This window comes from Prionailurus viverrinus, chromosome D1 (assembly GCF_022837055.1).
Source record: "Prionailurus viverrinus isolate Anna chromosome D1, UM_Priviv_1.0, whole genome shotgun sequence".
Classification (NCBI taxonomy): Eukaryota; Metazoa; Chordata; class Mammalia; order Carnivora; family Felidae; genus Prionailurus; species Prionailurus viverrinus.
The window spans coordinates 20,984,927-21,007,087 of NC_062570.1; the positions used below are offsets into that span (position 1 = coordinate 20,984,927).

The 22,161-nt window shown below is 40.6% G+C and overlaps 1 protein-coding gene and 1 non-coding gene across 2 annotated transcripts; both read right to left on the bottom strand.

Annotated features, from left to right (window-relative positions):
- Positions 1–3,812: 3,812 nt before the first annotated feature.
- On the bottom strand, positions 3,813–3,915 carry LOC125147251 (U6 spliceosomal RNA). The gene has a single exon (XR_007145086.1). It is a non-coding gene; the product is annotated as a U6 spliceosomal RNA (small nuclear RNA).
- Positions 3,916–4,685: 770 nt separating this feature from the next.
- Positions 4,686–5,639, bottom strand: LOC125146949 (olfactory receptor 6M1). Its single transcript, XM_047823878.1, has one exon. The coding sequence runs from the start codon at positions 5,637–5,639 to the stop codon at positions 4,686–4,688; it is 954 nt and encodes a 317-aa protein (XP_047679834.1).
- Between the last annotated feature and the right edge of the window lie 16,522 nt (positions 5,640–22,161).

Genomic DNA, 22,161 nt, shown 5'->3' on the forward strand with positions numbered 1-22,161 from the left:
GCGGTCATGCCTCTCTGCCCTATACCAATGGGTAATGTGGGAATTACAATAGGGGAAGGACAACCAGCAGTAGGAGATCTCAAGTTTCTCTTACTGCACCATATATATGTATGTATATATTTCAGTATATGTATATCTCAGCCATGTATATGTGAAAGAGGATTCCGAAGATTCATAAACATTTGAACTGGTTCACTAATCACATCTAAAGCACCAAAACACTTAGGATCTAATAGATCCTGAATTTGAAATATGTCATAGAGTACAATGTGCGCAAGTGACCCCCTGGTATCGTGCAATTCATTGGACTTGTTAATTACTCCTCCTCTGACCGGAGGAGGTAAATTGTCTGGGGGTTGTGTGTGTGTGTGTGTGTGTGTGTGTGGAGGGGTGGTGGGGGAGAGGTGGGTGGCAGGTGACGTGTGTCTTGCACTCCCCCTGGTGGTTAGAGTGTGTTACTAATGAAACTTAATGCTCAACTTTAACCCCAAGAAGATGAAGAACATCCTTATGGTATTTATGAAAACAAATAAAAACGTGATTAGGTATTAAAAAGGCAGAGCATAGGGGCGCCTGGGTGGCTCAGTCGGTTGAACGTCCGACTTCGGCTCAGGTCATGATCTCGCGGTTTGTGAGTTCGAGCCCTGCTGTCGGGCTCTGTGCTGACCGCTCTGACCGAGCCTGGAGCTGGCTTTGGATTCTGTGCCTTCCTCTCTCTCTGCCCCTCCCCCACTCATGTTCTGTCTCTCTCTCTCTCTCTCTCTCTGTCAAAAATAAGTAAACATTAAAAAAAAAAAAGGCAGAGCATAAAATTTCTATCAGTCAGGGCTAAACCTGGTAAATTACTAAATTCAAACAATGGATTTTTGTGGATTTTCAGTTTGCTACTAAGATGGGTTTATTATTGAATCTTTTTGTTGTTGTTTGATTATATTAAAACACTAGGGGTTACATTTCTAAATATAACAGTATCCAGAGAATTTTTCTTGTATTTGCTAATCACTTTCAAACTCCTAAGGCATTCATGAGCACTCCTTTTCCAAGAATTTTAATATCTTACTCTTCTTTAAAAAAATTTTTTTTAACGTTTATTCATTTTGAGAGAGACAGAGAGAGAGAGACAGTGTGAGCAGGGGAGGGGCAGAGAGTGAGACACAGAATCTGAAGCAGGCTCCAGGCTCTGAGCTGTCAGCACAGAGCCCAACGCGGGGCTCGAACTTACAGACCGCGAGATCATGACCTGAGCAAAGCCGGACGCTCAACCGACTGAACCACCCAGGTGCCCCCTAATATTTTACTCTTCTTTGTCTCTGTTTTATGTAGGGCAGTACGGAGCATGTACAACAGTGCTCTAGTTGTTTCTTCACTTTACTCAGAGAACAGTTGTGTGAGTTGGATGGGATGTGAGAGTTCTTATAAAGTCGTCTCAGATATTCAAATATACTATGTCGGAATTGTGTCTGACTTATGTGCCTTAGGGGTCCCAGATGGAGACTAGGATATGTGGCATGCTGGTGGGCAAAGAAATTCTGAGTCAATTTATATCAGAATATTGGCTGGAGATGGTGGGCACGTGTGGGTAGCATCATGGTGGTGAAGATAACAGGGCATCTGTTTCAGATACTGATTACCTACCCACGTCATGTGGATTCATTTTTAAATCTTATAAGCAGAGGGGCCATATGAAGAAGGTGAAGGGCTCTTTGAGATACAGGGCATAAGCCATGTTACATCTGTGCCCAGGTAGTGAGGCAGGATAATGGGGATTCTCCTAACTTCTACTTGGGATATGGCTTCGTGTCCCTCACTATAGCAGATAACATCAGAGCACAGAGCAGCATATCCAGCATCTCAGTAGTCTGCTGTTTTGGGATCATGGAAAGACACCAAAAGCTTCTTCGTCACTTACATCCACTGTCTTACAGAGGGAATAGTCTGCAGTGACAATGAGAAAGTTGTGCTTTCGAGCTCTTCAGAAAAGGCATAAATCAGCAAAGGGCAGCCAGAACCAGACAGTATTAGGTGGAAGTTCATACCTACACATGAAACATCTCTTGGGGAATCCAAGAAACACTTGGTAGTAATTGCATAGGAGAGTGAGAGTTAATGGTACGTGTCTGGGTGAGAAAGGCAAGTGCCAGTGACGTTTGGAATTTTATTGTGACCTGCTTTGTGTCCACAGGCTGGTGAGGTCAAGAGGAAATTGGGTCCCAACTCCTACGTGTAATCTTGCATGCAAGAGAAACGGTAGAAAAACTAGCAGAAACCCTTTTTATGGACGCTTTGTCTATAGTTCATGCATATTGCATTTCAGGTAAAAAAAAAACCCCATTTTCTGCAAGGCTCTTTGTCTAATATCCTGAGAGTATGGTATCATCATGGCCAACTCTGTCTAAGAATAATGGTTGTTAACAAAACATAAAATAATACAAAGGTTTTTTTTTTTTTAAAGCTGTGAAAGTGTAGGACAAAGAGAATGGTCATAAATGATAATGATTTATAATGGTGACCACTGTTTGAGAGTACTTCTACAATAAATGTTCTTTTAAAGGTTTATTTATTTTTGAGAGAGAGAGAGAGAGAGAGAGCGAGCATGAGTAGGGGAGGGGCAGAGAGAGAGGGGGACAGAGGATCCGCACTAACAGCGGTGAGCCCGATGTGGGGCTTGAACTCATGAACGATGAGATCATGACCTGAGCCTAGGTCAGAGGCTCAACTGACTGAGCCACCCAGGCACCTCTGTGGACTGTACAATTTAACTAAGGCTTTTTTTCCTTTTCTTTCCTTCCCTTTCCTTCCCTTCCTTTTTTTAAATGTTTATTTAGTTTGAGAGAGGGAGAGAGAGAATCCCCAGCAGGCTTCTTGCCAACAGAGCAGAGTTCCACGCAGGGCTTGATCCCATGAATCATGAGATCATGACCTGATCCAAAATCAAGAGTCAGATATTTAACTGACTGAGCCACCCAGGCAGTCCTTTTCTGTTTTTGTTTTTCTTTTTTCTTTTAGAGTCAGAAAAAGACAAGAGATATTTAGATCACAAACGATTTAAGTGACTGAGAAAAGAACTAATAAATCTGACTTTTACCACAACAGCTGGGAGCTCTGATTTGAAAATCTTCCTTATTGTATGTGTGTGTGTGTGTGTGTGTGTGTGTGTGTGTGTGTATATATATATATATATATATATATATATATACACTTCATCCATTCATCAGTCAATGGGCATTTGGGCTTTTCCATAATTTGGCTATTGTTGATGATCCGCTAACCTTCTTGAAAGTGTTCACTATGTTTATATTTTCTTTATGTATGCACACTATTTCACTTGCTTTATTTTGGCTTTTACCCCCAAAATTCCATTAAACATTTTACCAAAGTTATTCATGACCTGCCCTTCTTATGTTCCTTTTCTCAGCCAACATGTCTACCTTTCACTTGGGTTTTCTTTTTCAGTGACTTTTTTTTTTTATTGAAATGTAATTGATACACAAATTAGTTTTAAGGGTACATCATAGTGATTCAATGTTTTTTTTTTTTTAATTTTTTTTCAAAGTTTATTTATTTTTGGGACAGAGAGAGACAGAGTATGAACGGGGGAGGGGCAGAGAGAGAGGGAGACACAGAATCAGAAACAGGCTCCAGTCTCTGAGCCATCAGCCCAGAGCCCGACGCGGGGCTCGAACTCACGGACCATGAGATCGTGACCTGGCTGAAGTCGGATGCTTAACCGACTGCGCCACCCAGGCGCCCCTCAATGTTTTTATACATTATGAAATGATCCTCATGACAAGTCTAGTTACCATCTGCCACTGAGCAACATGGAAGGCTTCATGAACTTGGATGTCACCCTCGTGCAGGGACCACGCAGATCCTCTTTGCATTGTTCCAGTTTTAACATATGTACTGTAGGGGCACCTGGGTGACTCCATCGGTTGAGCGTCTGACTTTGGCTCAGGTCATGATCTAATGGTGTGTGAGTCTGAGCCCCGCATCGGGCCCTGTGCTGACAGCTCGGAGCCTGGAGCCTGCTTCGGATTCTGTGTCTCCCTCTCTCTCTGCCCCTCCCTGCTCATGCTCTCTCTGTCTGTCTGTCTCTCTCAAAAATGAAATAAACATTAAACATTTTTTTAAAAAGTATATGTGCTGCCAAAGAGAGCACTCACTCAGGTTTATAGACACAGGCTTGATGGCATCCTGAGTCTTCCCTCTTTTCTCCTCACTTCTTGTACCACATGAGATCTAGGTAAATAAAAGAGGTGGAAACTGAATCTCTTGAAATTTTCAAGCATGCCTAACAAGAAGTTAAAATGCTCTAACTTTAAATGTCTTATTACAAGTAGTGATGCTTTATTACCTATTATTTCATGTAGAGACGGAGACAGCAAGGCTCAGATAAGTTGTGACGTGGTCAAAATCACCTGGAAAATAAACTGACTTAGTCAAGACTAGATTTGGAAACCTCTGGATCCTACTTAGGTAATGTTTCATGGTTTAAAGCTATGAATGTACAAGGGTTTACGGATTCAATTTTTTTTTTTTTCTAGATGTAAGAAGAACTTTTTTCAGTTCGGTATGGTCATTGTTCATCCTGTTGACCCCGTCTCACGTTTCTGGAATGTCAACATGGCACAGTACTCGTGCAGAATGAATGTGTTGAAGATAAGAAATGTGTGATGTACTAAGCACTAATGTCCGGTTATCCTTAGTATCAAGGACGTGATTCTATTTATTGTCTCTCTCAATACTTCTTTCACCTTTTCATTTCTCAAACTATAAATAAAAGGATTCAGGAGAGGGGTCACCACTGTAATGAGGACAGCAGCTACCTTGTCAAAATTCAGGGAATAGTTCTGATTGGGTCTCACATACACAAAGATATTGCTCCCGTAAGCAATGGCAATGACCGTGATATGAGAAGCACAGGTAGAAAAAGCTTTTTGACGGCCTTGGGCCGAGGGGATGCGCAGGATGGTAGAGATGATGTAGGTATAGGATGCAGTAGTGAATGCCAGGGAGCTCAGGATGACAAGGGCAGATAGGAGGAAGTTGATCTGCTCAATGAGGTGAGTATCTACACAGGCCACCTGCAGAAGAGGGGCAATGTCACAGAAAAAATGATTGATTTCTTTTCCACAATAAGGTAGCCTTGTCACTACAATGGTTGGTACCAACACAGACAGGAAGGCTCCTACCCAGCAGCTCAGAACCAGCAGGAGGCAGGTCCTGCTGTTCATGATGATGGTATAGCGCAGGGGGTTACAGATGGCCACGTAGCGGTCAAAGGACATCACTGCTAGGAGGATAAACTCCACTGTCCCCAGAAAGAAGTAGAGATATGTTTGAGTGATACAGCCAGCAAAGGATATGGTTTTCTTCTCTCCTAGGAGACAGGCTAGCAACTTTGGTGTAACGACAGTGGTGTATAAAATATCCAGAAAAGACAGATTGCTGAGGAAAATGTACATTGGGGTTTGCAGGTGATTATCAGTCCATATTAGGAAGATGATGACAATGTTTCCTATTGCCGTTAGTGTGTAAGTCAGCAAAAGAACCACAAAGAGGAGTATTCGAAGCTCCAGGAGAGTGGGAAAGGCGATCAGGGTGAATTCAGTCACTGTGCTCCAATTTCCCATGGGCATGGCTACACAGCAGGCAGGGTCTCCCTTAAGAAAGAAGAAAAGGAAGATCAGCTTGGGAGATAATTTTATAAATGTCTGTTGAAAATGTGTTGTAGAGAGTGCCTTACATTGGGAGATGGGTCAGGGGTTTAGCCCTTGATCAGAAAATCATTCTTCTGCATCCTAGGGAAAGTCAAAATACCATTTAGACACAACTTTTTCCATAAAATGAAGGGAGAAGACTGGATTAAAAAAACCTCTAAGCTTCCTTCCACTAATGAAATTCTATTTAGTCTCATTAAATGAAACTTCTCTTCAGTGCAGCCAGCTTCATGTTCCCATTTAAAAATACGCTATAAAGTACTGACTCACACTTTAGCTAGAACTATTTTTTCTGAAGTTTCCAGTCACTGAGAGAGAAATCCTTTAAAATACTTTCTAGCTTTTTCTATAGCAAATTTTCTTTCACTTTGACAGTTGATAATGATGACCTGCCATGAGTAAGAGATAAAGATTGACTCTCCCTGCCTCCGATACTTGGTGATTTCCAGAGTCTCTCATTTTTGAAAGTCTTTTCCTTACACAAGTAGATTTATGGAAACAGACAAGAAATATCTGAAATGGACAATGGTTCAGGCTTCCTGCTAATCGCTTTAGATGACACATCAGAAGGGAATACTGGATATTTTATCTTTAGATTATATCCTGTGTCCAAAACCTACCTTCTACAAATTTCTGTGAAGTATGTAATAATATATACATCAAATATCTGGCTGATTATTATTTTTTATTGAAGTATAATGAATATACAATGTTATATCAGTTTCAGGTTTACAACACATTGGTTCAACAATCCTATATATTACTCAGTTTCACCATGATAAGTGTAGTTACTGTCACTATACGTTATTGCACTATTATTGACCATATTCCCTATGCTGTACTTTTCATCCTCATGACTTATTTATTTTATGAGTGGAAGTTTGGTTCTCTTAATCCTATCTATCTATCTATCTATCTATCTATCTATCATCTATCTGTCTGTCTGTCTGTCTATCTATCTATCTATCTATTTATTTTTAGATCCCATATATAAGCGAAATCATATGGTTTTTGTCTTTGTCTGACTTATTTCTGGCTGATTATTTAAGAGGACGTTATACAACGTGATAAAACCAGAGAGGTACACATTATACACAGGATGGCAAAATGGAGGTAATTTAGCTTACTTCATTTACTTGATCAGTTGAAACCATCAAAGTGTACATCAAGATCATACAGTTGTTCTTTATCCCAGTATCTGAGATGTGTTCTTTGGCACAGTATCCCATTTCAGGTCAAAAGCACCCATTCTTCAAGTTCAATGCTTTCCTTGTCTAGATTTTACTTAGCTCTTCCTTAACAGGTTAGAGCCGTTCCCCTCATTTTCCTTTCCCCACCTCCCCTCCTACCCCATCTCCGAGATAAAAAAGTTCCTATTTCATTTTTTATTTGAAGTCTTTCCCATGACAAAAAAACCCTCACATTTTTTCCCAGTGCAAATAATTAGAGCATGCAGATGCAAAAAAAAAAAAAAATTATAATCTGCAATCAAACCTGTTAGGGATACAGTGACCAGATTTTGGCGAATGTATTTCCAGGCCGTTTCAAAATTGCATCGTATACGTATATATCTAAAATAACTGATGCTGACATACTATTTTGTAGCTAGCTTTTCTTATTTTTCTTTTTTAATAATAATCATTCATCTTTTGGGGCACCTGAGTGGCTCAGCCGGTTGAGTGTCCAACTCTTGATTTCGGCTTAGGTCATGATCTCACTAGACATGAGATTGAGCCCCACAACGGGCTCTGTGATGAGTGTGGAGCCGGTTGGGATTCTCTCTCTCTCTCTCTCTTTCTCTCTCTGTCTCTGTCTCTCTCTCTCTCTCTCTCTGTCTCTGTCTCTCTCTCTCTCAAAAAAAAAAATCATCTTTCCATGTCAATTACTAGAACTCTACAAAATCATTTTCTAAATGTTTATCTTTATTTTTGAGAGAGAGAGTGTGAGTGGGGTAGGGGCAGAGAGGGGGGGGACAGAGGATCAGAAGCAGGCTCTGCGCTGACAGCAGAGAGCCCCATGTGGGGCTTGAACCCACAAACTGTGAGATCACAGACCTGAGCTAAAGTCGGACACTCAACCTACTGAGCCACCCAGGTGCCCCTCTATAAAATCATTTTCTAAAATCAGATTTTTTCGAGGGACAATTGATACACAAAGACCTACCCATAGGGGTGCCTGGCTGGCTCCGTCAGAAGAGCATGTGACTCTTGATCCTCAGGGTTGGGAGACCGAGCCCCACACTGAGTGTAAAGATCGCTTAGAAAGAAAATCCTAAAAACATAACAACCGCAAAGGACGGCACATATTTAATATGCATAATTTTATGAGTTTGGACATATGCAAACACCCATAATATCATCACCACAGTTAAGGTAACAGACACATCCAACACCTACCAGAGCTTCCTCTGGTAAAAACGCAACACATTTTTAAGGGTTGTGTAGTGTTTGATTCTATGGATGGGACTGTGAGATATTTAGCCATTTGCTTAGCTTTGGTAATTTAGGTGATCAGCATTTCACTCCCACATAGATAATGACTGAATAAATATTCTTGCACATAAATCTTTGTGCAGCTGTTTCATTACTGTGTAGAATACTGTTATTTTCCAATAAGATACTTGTTCTATTTCTACCATAATATTAAAAAATCCAAAAAAGATTTATTCCTATAATATTAGATTTTACCAGCTTACTGGAGTAGCGGGGCCTGTAAAATCACTTATAGATCTCTTTCCCGGGTTCTTTTTCTGAGGTAATCGCAGTACATCACACCTAACTCTGGGTAGCTGATGCCTCAGCGAGGGTAAGCTGCTGTGCTCTCTCTTGCTCTTTTTTTCAAAGCCTCCTTTTGTGTTCTGGACTTCAGTATTCTTTATTTTTTTAATTTTAATTTTAATTTTTAAGTAATCTCAACACCCAGCGTGGGGCTTGAACTTCATACCCCGAGATCAAGAATCGCATGTTCCACTGACTGAGCTAGCCCAGTGTCCCTGGACGTCAGTATTCTTATCAGAAAAATTAAAATGTTGGACCATACATTTATAAGATCCATTCAGTGTCCTCAAGTCTTATTTCCAGTTACTTTTCAATTTCCTTCCCCACCTCAAAGATTCTAACTTATTCTCCAGTAAACAAGCTCTCGAATGATTCTATAATTACCACACAGAAGTGGATAATTATGAATACCTATACCAACATTATAGCATGTGAAATCTTGAGTGAACTTTCTGTCGGAGGTACTGTGTTTTCTGTTTTGTGTGTGTGTTGTATTATTATTTCCATGAGGCTGTTCAACAGGCAAATGATAGTTCACACTTTCAGATTCAAGTGTTAGATAATTACAACATTCAAAATGAGCTACTGTGAGATTTAAATTAAATCATATACATGACGATAACAGATTCTTGCTAAAAAATATGGTTTTGTTCAGAAAGGATTGGGATAAACTTAAAGGAGATGAATAATTACAGCAAACTGTTTCTTGAATAAATAACGATAAATTATGGAAAGTTTAATTGGGACTGAGGGATATTTTTAATGCATACTTAATCGGAAGCCCCCAGATTTGCATCCGACCCCACTAAGAATATGACAGATCAGAGAGGCCACACACAAGAAGATATGCTTAACAGAAGTAATATATTAGTAATTAAAAGATATGTGGAAAAGTATACTTACATTTCCCTGATTGTATAGATGATGTAAGATTCTCCCAACATGTTTTGTACGTGCAGACGTAGTAAGAAGTTCAAACTTCGATTATCATGTGTGAATGATTTACTCCAAATATTGCACTTTGAAACTTTTCTTTTGCCAATTCCATTTCTAGCTCATAGAAGTACCTCTTAAAGATAACATAAAATTGACTAAGTCACTGAACCATCTAACCCAATATGTGTCCTGCTGATTAGCATCCTATCCACATGCCCATCCAGTCACGGCTCGGATGCCTTCAGTGACTTGGAAGTCACTGTCTTGCTTTAGCCCTGGCTGAATGAAAAACTCCTGTCTTGAATGGAAAACTGTAACTTCCAAACACACGTTCACGTTCTGACCTTTCCAACCAAATACTGCCCCTTTTCGCCATGGCAGGTCTTAAACACCTCAATGATCTAGGTCTCTTCCTTGCCCTACAACTTCCTGGTGAGATCCGCACCGCATGATTCTAGAGTCTGGTTTTGCAGATAGAGAATGTGGTAGTAAAGCGTTAAGAGTCTTGAAAATCTTGCAGGAATGAATCAGCTCTACTAGAGTAGATCCTCCCTGACTCCATTAAAACAAATTAGCCCAGAAAATCATTGATTCTCAGTTCACAGGTATTTTTCCGCTTGCACGAAGGCTATTTTTGGCTCTGGTTAATTCTCAGTCATTCAAATTATTTAGTAACTGGGCTGTTTTGAAGAGAGAGACTCCTACAACTAACTGACTTAGATGTGGCTGACTCAGAATCCTTACGGCATCTTTGCTAAGTGACAGCCTAGGGAGGAGAACTTAGTATAGGTTTTGGTATCTCATTCCACCTTCATGGTTACTAGAATATTAAGTTTTCCACTGAAGATTTATTTTGCTAAATGGTCTTGAATACTCTAAATCGCCAAATTCAAGTATTTGAATGAGTATTTTTTTTTAAAGTCACCTTGTTCCTTTTCTCTATAAAGTTTCCTTTATTCTATGAACTTTTTTTTTTCATAAGTGGATGAACTGTGTGTTTTCACAGGCTCATTTGCCTTAGAGACTTAGATGAAAACAGCTCTTGGGGATATGGGTCAAAGGAAGTTAATTAATATTGTTATAGAAGAATGTTGGTTTTGAACTACCTCATCACAATTACAAAGTTTTAGAAGGTGCCAAATAGTCCTGTTAGTGGCTCCTCAGGGATTTCCCCACGGGTTTTGCTCTATCTACTTAAAGGAAAATGAATACTTAAAAAAACTTTTTGCCTTTTTTACGTTATTGATAAAATAGAAAATGTCTTCCAGTAATAAATATTCTAGAGTTTCAGATGCCACCCAATACCTCTGTCTCTTATCAGCGTAGGATGTTTTTAAAATGTTTTTATTTAAAATTCCAGAGAGAGACGTAGCAAATTCCATTATACTTTTCATTCCTGTCATGTTCCTGTTCAGAGAGAGGAGCCTTTGGAGCTGGAGTCAGCCCAGCTCGACTCTGTTCTCCCAACCTCCTGACTTTATCCCCAGCTGCAAGCTTGCCAAAAGTACCCACTGTATTTCCTAATATTTATATTTTTTCAATGAAAATTCCTTTAAACATTCCCTTCTGACCCAAAAAACCTGGCACCTTTTTATCGTAACACAAATCTGACTTTCACTGGAGGATACTGATTGCCCTGTGGCTCCTACAAGTGTGTGCGCTCTCGTCCCTTCCTTGTACCAGAGGGCAAAGGGTGCAGGGCTGGAGGACGGGCTCTGTATTATTGTTGCTCTTGTTGGTGGTATTTTTTGGCTCCCAATTTCCACTTTCAAATCACCATTCCTCTGGTTTTGATAAAACTTCTCCAAGGCTCACATTATACAATCCTGTAAGCTTTCTCTGTTTCTGCGGTATATTGCCTGAGTTTCAAGAAAGAAGCGAAGAACTTCCGCGAGTGTTCAGATAAGACAATGAGGGAGGAGTCTTTAAAATTGAATTTCAAAACAGGAAAACCATGGGTGACACATTGAGTAAAGGCTTTTTTAGTGGTTCATGGTCTTGCACTTCATCCTAAGGGTTGCTATTGTTGTGGGAAACCTTAATTTCCATGTGAAAAGCTAATAAAATATACTAAAATTTGAATTTCTTAATCTTACTTCCAGTGAGTGTCAGCTGCGTTCCCCTTTAAATCATCAACTCCATTAATTTAACATGAGTATTGCCATTATATAGAATCACTCAATCTCCGAAGTCCCAAACTCCAAGGTATCAGTCTTGGACCATAATCTCCCAATTCTATAGTTTTATTTCCTAAACACGTACTCCATGGCCTCACCTAGATCTCCAGCCTATGGAAGATCCCATTTTTCCTTATCAGCCTTTCTGCCTGATATATGTATAGTTGTAAAAATGTGTGTGTGTATATATGTTTTTTCGATGTTTTTTCTTTTTTTAAAAAAAAATTTTTTTTTCAACGTTTATTTATTTTTGGGACAGAGAGAGACAGAGCATTAACGGGGGAGGGGCAGAGAGAGAGGGAGACACAGAATCGGAAGCAGGTGCCAGGCTCTGAGCTGTCAGCACAGAGCCCGACGCAGGCCTCGAACTCACAGACTGCAAGATCATGACCAACCGACTGAGCCACCTAGGTGCCTCTAAAATATATTTTAAGTAGCACTGGGGAGGTGCACTATAATGACATCTTTGAGCCTCACAGGGCCCCAAATGCCTAGTGAAATTCCCCTGCTTTTGCCAGATATATCCCCCGCATCAGGAAAGACCCCTGTCTGGCTAGTTCCCTCTCAGCCAGACCAGCTGCATACCCCCCAGTCCTCAGCCACCTGATGAATGGATACAGAAGATGTGGTATATATCTACAATGGAATATTACCCAGCCATACAAAAGAATGAAATCTTGCCATTTGCAATGATGTGGCTAGAGCAAGAGAGTATTATGTTAAGCAAAATAAGTCAGTCAGAGAAAGACAAATAGCATCTGATTTCACTCATGTGTGGAATTTAAGAAACAAAACAAGCAAAGGAAAAGAGAGAGAGAGGCAAACCAAGAAACAGACTCTTAACTATAAAGAACACACTGCTGGTGACCAGAGGGGAGGTGATGGGGGGGATGGGGGAGATAGGTGATGGGGATTAAGGAGGGCACGTGTGATGGGGTTGTATGGCCGTGTTGAGTCACTAAATTCTGCATCTGAACCTAACATTACACTGTATATTAACTAACTGGAACTTAAATAAAAATTTTTAAAGATGCACAAAAAAGCCCAAACCCAAACCAAAACAAACACATGAAAGGAAAAGGGCTTTGGTTCACTGCCAAGCAAACAGTTATTCACTCTGCCTCTGAGGGCATCCCCCACGTGGTCCCACACAGCAGGTGGTGTCCTCCTCCCTGGGCTGTAAGCATATGTGACTAACTAGCTACTGTCAGTCCTATCTGTCCCGTATCAAGAGCCTGTGGTCAGCCACCCCCAAATCCCTAAGGCAGAACTCGTTTCCTCACCAGTGGGGTGAAGACTGAGTAGTGTAACACTTCACCTGAGCTGTGTGTGTGTGTGTGTGTGTGTGTGTGTGTGTGTGCGCGCACGCACGCACGCGCTGTATTGTGTTGTGTTGTGTTTGGGATACTCAGAAGGACTGTAAGTTGGGACACAGTTTTAGAAGGAGTGCTGGTGAGAAAATATATAAGAAATAATACATGGGAATCGTGGTAAATTAGATAGGATGGCATCTCATGATCGCTTTTATTTTTATTTTTTTAATTTTTTTTTCAACATTTATTTATTTTTGGGACAGAGAGAGACAGAGCATGAACGGGGGAGGGGCAGAGAGAGAGGGAGACACAGAATCGGAAACAGGCTCCAGGCTCCGAGCCATCAGCCCAGAGCCCGACGCGGGGCTCGAACTCACCACGAGATCAGGACCCGGCTGAAGTCGGACGCTTAACCGACTGCGCCACCCAGGCGCCCCTCATGATCGCTTTTAAATAATTGCCAGGGAAACGTTTCTTCTCTGTGCTCACCACTTACAGTACCCCAGCCATCAAAACCTAGAACAAATTCCTTATTCTTAAAATTTGTTTAATGTTTATTTATTTTGGAGACAGAGAGAGAGAGAGAGAGCCAGTACGATCAGGGGAGGGGCAGAGAGGGAGACACAGAATCGGAAGCAGGCTCCAGGCTCTGAGCTGTCAGCACAGAGCCCCATGCGGGGCTCCAACCCACAAACTGTGAGATCATGACCTAAGCCCAAGTTGGAGGCTTAACCTACTGAGCCACCCAGGCACCCCCCAAATTCCTTATTCTTACCCTTTAGAAAAACAAAACAATTTGTTTTTAAGGAGCCCAGTGTAATGGGGATAAAACGTGGAAGGGGTGCTCTGTGGTGGAACAGACCTTTTAACTAACTAGCAAGCCAAGGCTGTTCTTTTAATTTATTTTTTATTTTTATTAAAAAATTGTTTTTAAGTTTATTTATTTTGAGAGACAGAGCATACATGGGGAAGGGGCAGAGAAAGAGAGAGGGAGAGAGAGAATCCCAAACAGGCTTCATGTCCAGTGAGGAGCCCCACGTGAGGCTCAATCCCATGACCCTGGGATCATGATCTGAGTCGAAATCAAGAGTCAGACACTCAAGCAACTGAGCCACCCCAGGCCCCCCACCAAGAGTGTTATTTTAGAACAAACACATTTGACTTGAACACAAATTTTCCGTAGCGTTTTCCTGAATTTTCCTTCTCCTATGTCCACACCATTACAGATTTGTTATAATCTGTTATCTTCTATTTTTTATTTATAGAACTCTCTTCTAACATTTAATACGTGTTTAAGAAATGTGGACTGAATAGGTGGCTTGATGCCATAAAGGAAATAATATTAAACGGGCAACCAGAATGACAGATTCTGGTTCTGCCTTTCTTACCACTTAGATCTAGAAAATTCTACCTCATTTGGGTCTCAGTTCTCTCATCTGTAACGTGAAATGTTTGAGCAGGATGCTCTTTAAAGTCCTCTCATTCCATGTCTTCGATTTTACATCTGTATCTGTGGGAGATAGTCACTACAAACGCCTTTCCTGCAGTTTTTTTACCACAGAGGGGAAACAGGATGGTGTGGGAAGTTAAGAGCGTGGGTTTTGAAGTCAGACAGTTCTTGGTTTGATTTCACTTACCAGCTGAGTGCCTTTGGGACAGTTAGCTCAGCTCCTCAGTTAACTCATCTGTAAAGTGGGGATGATATTACCACTGTAGGGTTACCTAAAAGTGAGACACAATGAGGCATGGAAGGTTGCCCTGCATGTGCCCATGGTTAAGGGCTCAGCAGTTTTAGTTAGCTGTGCCGAGGATTAAAGCTCGTCAAGTCCCTGAGGACCCGTGCTTGAAGGAGGAAGTAGCAATGCTTCCTATGTTCCCTAAAATGTGGTAGCTTTGTTCTCGAATCACTCGTCTAGGATGGACTGCTGTTGGATTTTAACAGAGCTTGTGATAGGTCTGTATCTACAGAGGTGGATGGAGAAATACATTTCTGTCTAGAATTAAGCTACTTAGTCCCAAGTTTATAGACTGCTCCTACCTATTAAAGGAGTCTATGAACCTGTACCTACATGAAAAAATTTAAATTTATGAATATTAGTTCATTTTCTTCTGACAATAAGATTTTCCCAGCAGGACTTATTTGATTTTTGTTTCTGATGCTGTTGTTTTAATTACCTTGTTGGTATCTTGTATTCTGACTCTGAAACTTCAAGAACCCAAACACCACATTTTGAATTCTTGAACTCTTCAACCTTTCCAGGCTATTCCTTATGGATTTGGGAAGTGAGCCGGAGAACAGTAAGTATGGAAATAATTACCAAGGGAAGAAGGCTGAGAGCAAAAAGGAAAGGGAATCCAGAGGAGCAGAGTCTAACGAAGAAGAAGTTCTACATAATTCTGCTATAACAAATTCAGAACAGTCAGGAAATAGAACCTGTGAAGAATTTTGCAACTTAGGTCATGCTATTTTGTCTCTGAGCGTGCTGCCTTAGATATTCTTAGTTCCCTTAAGATTTCTAGCCAATAATTTTAAGATAGTTTATTTCATTCTTTTTGTTTATCCACTCATTTGCCATTCATGCATTCATTGTGTACTGGGTCTTTTTTTGGTGTCAGACATTACCCAAAATGGACTGTTTCTATGGTATCTTCTGGTATCTTCTGGCTACAGACATTGGACTTTCTGTGACTCTTTAAATACATCATTATCCTTGAATAGATTTTCCGTCTTTTTTTAATGAAACAGACAGATAGATGGATTGCTTATATTGAACTTGTTTGGGGAGTATATTGAATTTGTTTGGGGAAGGGCTCACTAGACGCTGTTTTGGTAAAATAGAACATTTTAGGAACAGTTCCCAACCCTTTCTCAAGTTAGAGGCAAGGACCAAGTTTGATTCAAGTTGAATCTTGCCCTAAGGTCAGATGGGCAATGATTCATCTGAACAGCAGTGGCCCTTTTGAAAAATTTAAACACTTTACATAATACATAAACACAGGAAGATAAATTTGAAACTATGAAGGGAAAAATACAATCAATTAAAATCCTTTTACGGAGATAATCAGCGTCAACATACTGATACAGTCACTCTGTTTCTCTCCTCTGTGCTCTACCCTTGGGGAGAATTGGCACTCGACTTGGCGTGTTTTCAGGTGGGTCCTTGTGGACTGGTGTTCCTCTTTCTACATGTATGTGATATGGGTATTGCTGCAGAAGTCCGTTTCCATGGTGGAGGAACATGCTGGGTGAATCCGTAGCTTGTGCTTTGGCAATGGGGATTCTTGGTCTCCCTGCTTTGACTCTTCAGCACCAGCCTTCACATTCACTGTTTTAGCCACAAGTCCAATGTCCCTGCTGCTTATCTCAAGTGTGTTAACGGCCAGCGACTCAGACACTCGAATGTCTTTTCCATCTACCCCGAGATGAACTCTGGCTCTCTAAGCACCTTGTGCTCCATCACTGTGAGCTGAGAATTTCTGGGAGTGCTCTCCTGGTTGGGAGCTAAGCTGTTCTTTCCTCTGGTCTCATTTCCCCCTCATTCTGAACCGATACACTTTCCTCCCATTGTTTTAAAATTGATTTTCATTTTAAAAACTAAACAGATTACAGGGGGCGCCTGGGTGGCTCAGTTGGTTAAGCATCTGACTCTCAATTTCGGCTCAGGTCATGATCTTGCAGTCTGTGAGTTCCAGCCCTGCATGGGGCTCTGCGCGGACAGCTCCCAGCTTGCTTGGTATTCTCTCTCTCTCTGCCCCTCCCTCACGCACGTGCAGGCACTCTCTCTCAAAATAAATAAATAAACTTAAAAAAAAACCTAAACAGATTACATAGTTAAAAATTAATGAATATTAAAACTTTTGTCTAGAAAAAGAGAAGTCACTTACTCCTTCCCTTCTCTTAGTCCTTTAAAGGCTTTTGTCTCTTCTTACGTTACCTTCATATTTTAAAATGAATGCTTATATTTTTCTTTCCGAATCTATCAGATTTACACATTGTCTATTAAATTCCTCTTATGAAGATGAGTGTTAAGTTCTTTGGTCATTTTTCTTCTTCCTGTATCTCCTGTACCAAGATATCATAACTTCTGATTGAACAAACTGACTTTTTAAAATAATTAATTAATTTATTTATTCATTCATTCATTCATTCATTCATTTATCTTGAGAGCCAGAGAGGGGAGGAGAGGGGCAGAGAGAGAGGTAGTGAGAAAATCCCAAGCAGGCTTCACGCTGTCAGTGCAGAGCCTGATGCAGGGCTTGATCCCACAACTGTGAGATCATGACCTGAGCTGGAATCAAGAGTGGGACACTTAACTGACTGAACCACCAGGTGCCCTCAAACTGACTTTATATACTATTGTGTTATATTAATACTGTTCCCTGTTGATACAGGGGGGATATTCTAAGTATTTCTTTTTCTTTGAAAGATACTTTTTCTTAATGCTAATTCCCTTATTTATTTGAAGGACTTTATTGTCTCAGAGCGGTTTTAGGTTTTCAGCAACAGTGTGAGGAGAGTGCAAAGATTTCCCATAGGCCCGCTGCCCTCTGCGTGCGGGCCTCCCCCATTATCAAACATCTCTCACCAAAATGGTACATTTGTTGCCACTGATGAACCTACACTGTCACATCACACACAGCCCATAGTTTATTTTAGGGCTCATTCTTGGTGTTGTATCTTCTATGGGTTTAGACAAATATATAATATATATCCATCAGCATATGCCACACAGAGTATTTCACTGCTCTAAAAATCCTCTGTGCTTTCTTTTCCTGGTGATTTCCCTCCATTCACACCACCACTGATCTTTTTACAGGCTTCATACTTTTGCTTTTTCCAGAATGTCATAGAGTTGGAATCATAGAGAAGTAACTTTTCAAGTTGATTGTTTTGTTTGATAATATGCATTGACATTTCTCTCCATGTTTTTTCATAGCTTGACAACTCATTGCTTTTTAATCCTGAGTAATACTCCATTGTCTGGAGATACCACCGTTTTTTATTTATTTATTGTATTGTATTGTATTGTATTGTATTGTATTGTATCCATTCAGCTGTCTTCTGCTGAAAAAAAATAGTTTATGCTGATGTGGTAAATTATAATTCTTGATATTTTAATGTCGAACCATTTTTGCATTCCTGGGATACACTCGACTCTCTAGTATATTTTGTTTGCTGGTATTTTCTTGAGAATTTTTCCATCTAGATTCATGGGTGAGATTAGCCTACACTCTTCCTTTCTCATAAAATCTGGTGGTGGGGTCTATGTTAAAGTAACCCTTAAAACCAGTAAGAGAAAATTGAATGTTAAAAATCTTTTGGTGAGTTATAAGATTGAAATGACTTGTTCTTTGGTAGTTGGTGAACTCACTTGTAAATTTGAGCCTGAGTTTACCTTGTGTAGAGATATAAGAAAATTGTTTATTGAGGTTTAATTTGTATATAACAGGCACTAAAATTTAAAATTTGGTTCAAAAAGTTTTGTTGATGGTACATGGCCATAAACCACCAGTTCAAACAAGATGCAGAAAATTTTGATTACCCCAGAAAGTTCCCTCATGTCCTTCCCGGTCATTACATACCTGCAATGATTTTCTGATTTCTATTAGCATAGGTCAGATTTGCCTGATCATGGACTTCACAAATGTAATCATGTAGTTCTTTTACATTGGGGTTATTTCACTCAACATAATGTTTCTCAAAATTCATCTAGCTTGGGGCGCCTGGGTGGCGCAGTCGGTTAAGCGTCCGACTTCAGCCAGGTCACGATCTCGCGGTCAGTGAGTTCGAGCCCCGCGTCAGGCTCTGAGCTGATGGCTCAGAGCCTGGAGCCTGTTTCCGATTCTGTGTCTCCCTCTTTCTCTACCCCTCCCCCATTCATGCTCTGTCTCTCTCTGTCCCAAAAATAAATAAACGTTGAAAAAAAAAAAATTAAAAAAAAAATTCATCTAGCTTATTGCATCGTTGGGTCCTTCCATTTAATGTTGAATAATATCCCACTGTAAAAACATACTATATCTGGGGTGCTTGGGTGGCTCAGTTGGTTGAGTGTTTGACTCTTGATTTTGGCTCAGGTCACGATCTCATGGTTCAAGAGTTTGAGCCCTATGTCAGGCTCTGAGCTGACAGCGTGGAGCCTGCTTGGGATTCTCCATATCCATCCGTCTCTCTCTAGCTCTCTGCCCTGCCTTTATCTCTCTCTCCTCAAAAATAAATAAATAAACTTAAAAAAAATACTATATCTGCTTATCCATTATCCTGCAAATAGTCATTCGGGTTATTTTTAATTTTGGGATATGATGAATGAAATGGTTTTGTACATGTAAGTATAGGTTTTTTTCAGAGTCGGTGTCGTGACTGCTGTCCAAACAAGATGAGATGCGTTTGCCTAAACAAGTAAACGATACACTGCATTTTTTATACACTCTCCTCAAGTCAGGTGATGACTCTGATTTCAGTTCAGTGTCGGGAGGGCATATACATGCATTTCTGCACATGAAGAGACTATATAACTACTAATAGTATTAGAATAACTTGATATTTTATTTATTGGTCATAGATAGTATTCTCTCATTTGACGTGTTATTTCAAGCTCTTCTCTTTTACACTGATTGTGTGGTTATAAGATGGTCAATTCTTTTTGAGATCTCAGAATGGCTAAAAAATCTAAAATAGGTTAAGAGTATGGGGCATTTGGGTGGCTCAGTCGGTTAAGCGTCCGACTTCGGCTCAGGTCATGATCTCACGGTTTGTGAGTTGGAGTCCTGCATTGGGCTCTGTGCTGACAGCTCAGAGCCTGGACCCTGCTTTGGATTCTGTGTCTTCCTCTCTGCCCCTCCCTTGCTGGTGCTCTGTTTGTCTCTCTCTCTCAAAAATAAATAAACGTTAAAAAATAAAAAAAAAGAAGTTAAGATTAAAAAATAATTCTGAAAATTTTATAGCTAGAGTTTATACGTAATCATTTTCAACATTGTCATCTTTTATTGTTTTTTATGTTTTTTAATATTTATTTTTTGAGAGACAGACAGAGACAGAGCATGAGTGGGGGAAGGGCAGAAAGGAGGGAGTCACAGAATCCAAAGAAGGCTCCAGGCTCTGAGCTGTCAGCACAGAGCCCCACACAGGGCTTGAACCCACAAACCTCGAGATCATGATCTGAACTGAAGTCAGATGCTTAACTGACACAGCTACCCAGGCACCCCTCAACATTATCATCTTCTAATTATTATTATTATTATTATTATATTTTAAAAAATATTTATTCATTGTTGAGAGACAGAGTGTGAGTGGGAGAGGGATGGAGACAGAGGGAGACACAGAATCCGAAGCAGGCTCCAGGCTCCAAGCTGTCAGCACAGAGCCCGATGTGGCGCTCGAATTCACGGACCGTGGGAGCATGACCTGAGCTGAAGTCAGACGCTCAACCGACCGAGCCACCCAGGTGTCCCAACATTATCATCTCTTAAAAAGGGGACCTTACTTTCTGCCAAATACTGAAAGTAAGAAAGCATATTAATGAAGGAATCCCTAGTTAACTTTAAACAACATCCTTGGGGAGGGCCAGCGATCCTAGATGATAAAAGATGTTTTTAATAAGAGGTTTTTAAAGTTCACAGAAGAAATTCTGTGAATTTCTGAATGTACCACACTTCTGAAATGTACCACACATGCACACATACAAATTATTTTTCAGTGCATTTTAAGAATGAAGCCAACAGTCATGTAGTTGTACCCCCCTGTTATTAATTTGTCAAGTTAACATTTCTTAAGTGGAGAAGAGGGTGCCTGCCGAGGGTGAGCTGCAGTCGAACAGACCACAAGAGGAGTTATGATAGAGTTTATTACTCACAGGTCTTGGAGGAGGCACCTGGCATACCTTGGGGGGGGCTTCTCTTGGAGGCAGAATGCAGACAGAGAGGAATCACCCGGGGCATATGCCTTCATTAGAACCTGGAGGGCTTTGGGGTTCCCGGGCTAAAGCCACATTGGTCAATTGTAACCAAAAGAGTGAGTTTTGGTAAGTTACACTGGGGCCTTATTGAAGGGGCGCATAAAGGGAAGGTGCTGGTGGATGGGGAAGATGGTTGAGCACAAGAACCGTGGGAGAGGTCGGGTCAGAAAGTGACCTATGTCTGTGACTCCGCAGACTGCTATCTAGGGCGTGTGCTTACATGAGGGGACTAGTGTCAGTTTAAAGTCACAGCAGGCTGCTTGGCCAAATGGGTTGGCCAAATGGGTGCCAAACGGAGTAGCTTATCTAAACTCTTGACTACCGATGACAATAATTTGGTATGTTTTATCGCATTCTTGTGATGTGATTGAGGTGTATGTTCATAGTTGTTGTTGCTGAATATTGTATTACAACTGAGTCAGGAGGAAGGAGGACGTGAGAATTACCTGGCAAGTGGAAGGATCAGTGAATTCATTAAACTCATTACATTTGACAGTGTTTCCCTGGTTGGGATGCCCTTCATCCATAGTTGGAGGAACAGAATTCATCTAGCAAGTGGATGTGCTTTGGTTTGTTCCTCCTCTTTCCTCCATATTGAAAAAGACAGTAGTTTAAAATATCTAGTCATAGTTGCAGATGGGAAAAGTAAGGAACCTTCCAGGTGTCCCAAAATTTGGGAAAAGTAACTCAACTAATTTGAATCAATGTAGAAACTGCTATGATTATCTTTTATTATAACAATATTGATCATAAGAATAATAACCAACATCAAAGTAAAACAATATATTTATGTTATTTTTCAGAGTTTATGAACTTTTTAAAATATTTGCAGTTTTAAGCCTGGCTCAACCTGGGGCCAGCCCCAGCTGGGTACCAAAATCATGCTTAAATTCACTATTTGCTTGGGTTTTTCTTTTCTGTGTTAATGATACCAGAATAGGGGCTTTGAGTAACATGGGACTTCATTAAAAAATTAAAACAGCAGAAAGGGAAAACTATATTCATTTTTAGCAAACAATGATTTACATAAAAACAAACATAGCTAATTCATATATGTATTTTTTTTTAAATTTTTTTTTCAACGTTTATTTATTTTTGGGACAGAGAGAGACAGAGCATGAACGGGGAGGGGCAGAGAGAGAGGGAGACACAGAATCGGAAACAGGCTCCAGGCTCCGAGCCATCAGCCCAGAGCCTGACACGGGGCTCGAACTCACGGACCGCGAGATCGTGACCTGGCTGAAGTCGGACGCTTAACCGACTGCGCCACCCAGGCGCCCCAACAT

Excerpts from the sequence above, each read along its gene's own strand:
- LOC125146949 (XM_047823878.1), bottom strand. The coding sequence starts at position 5,639 with ATGCCCATGGGAAATTGGAGCACAGTGACTGAATTCACCCTGATCGCC.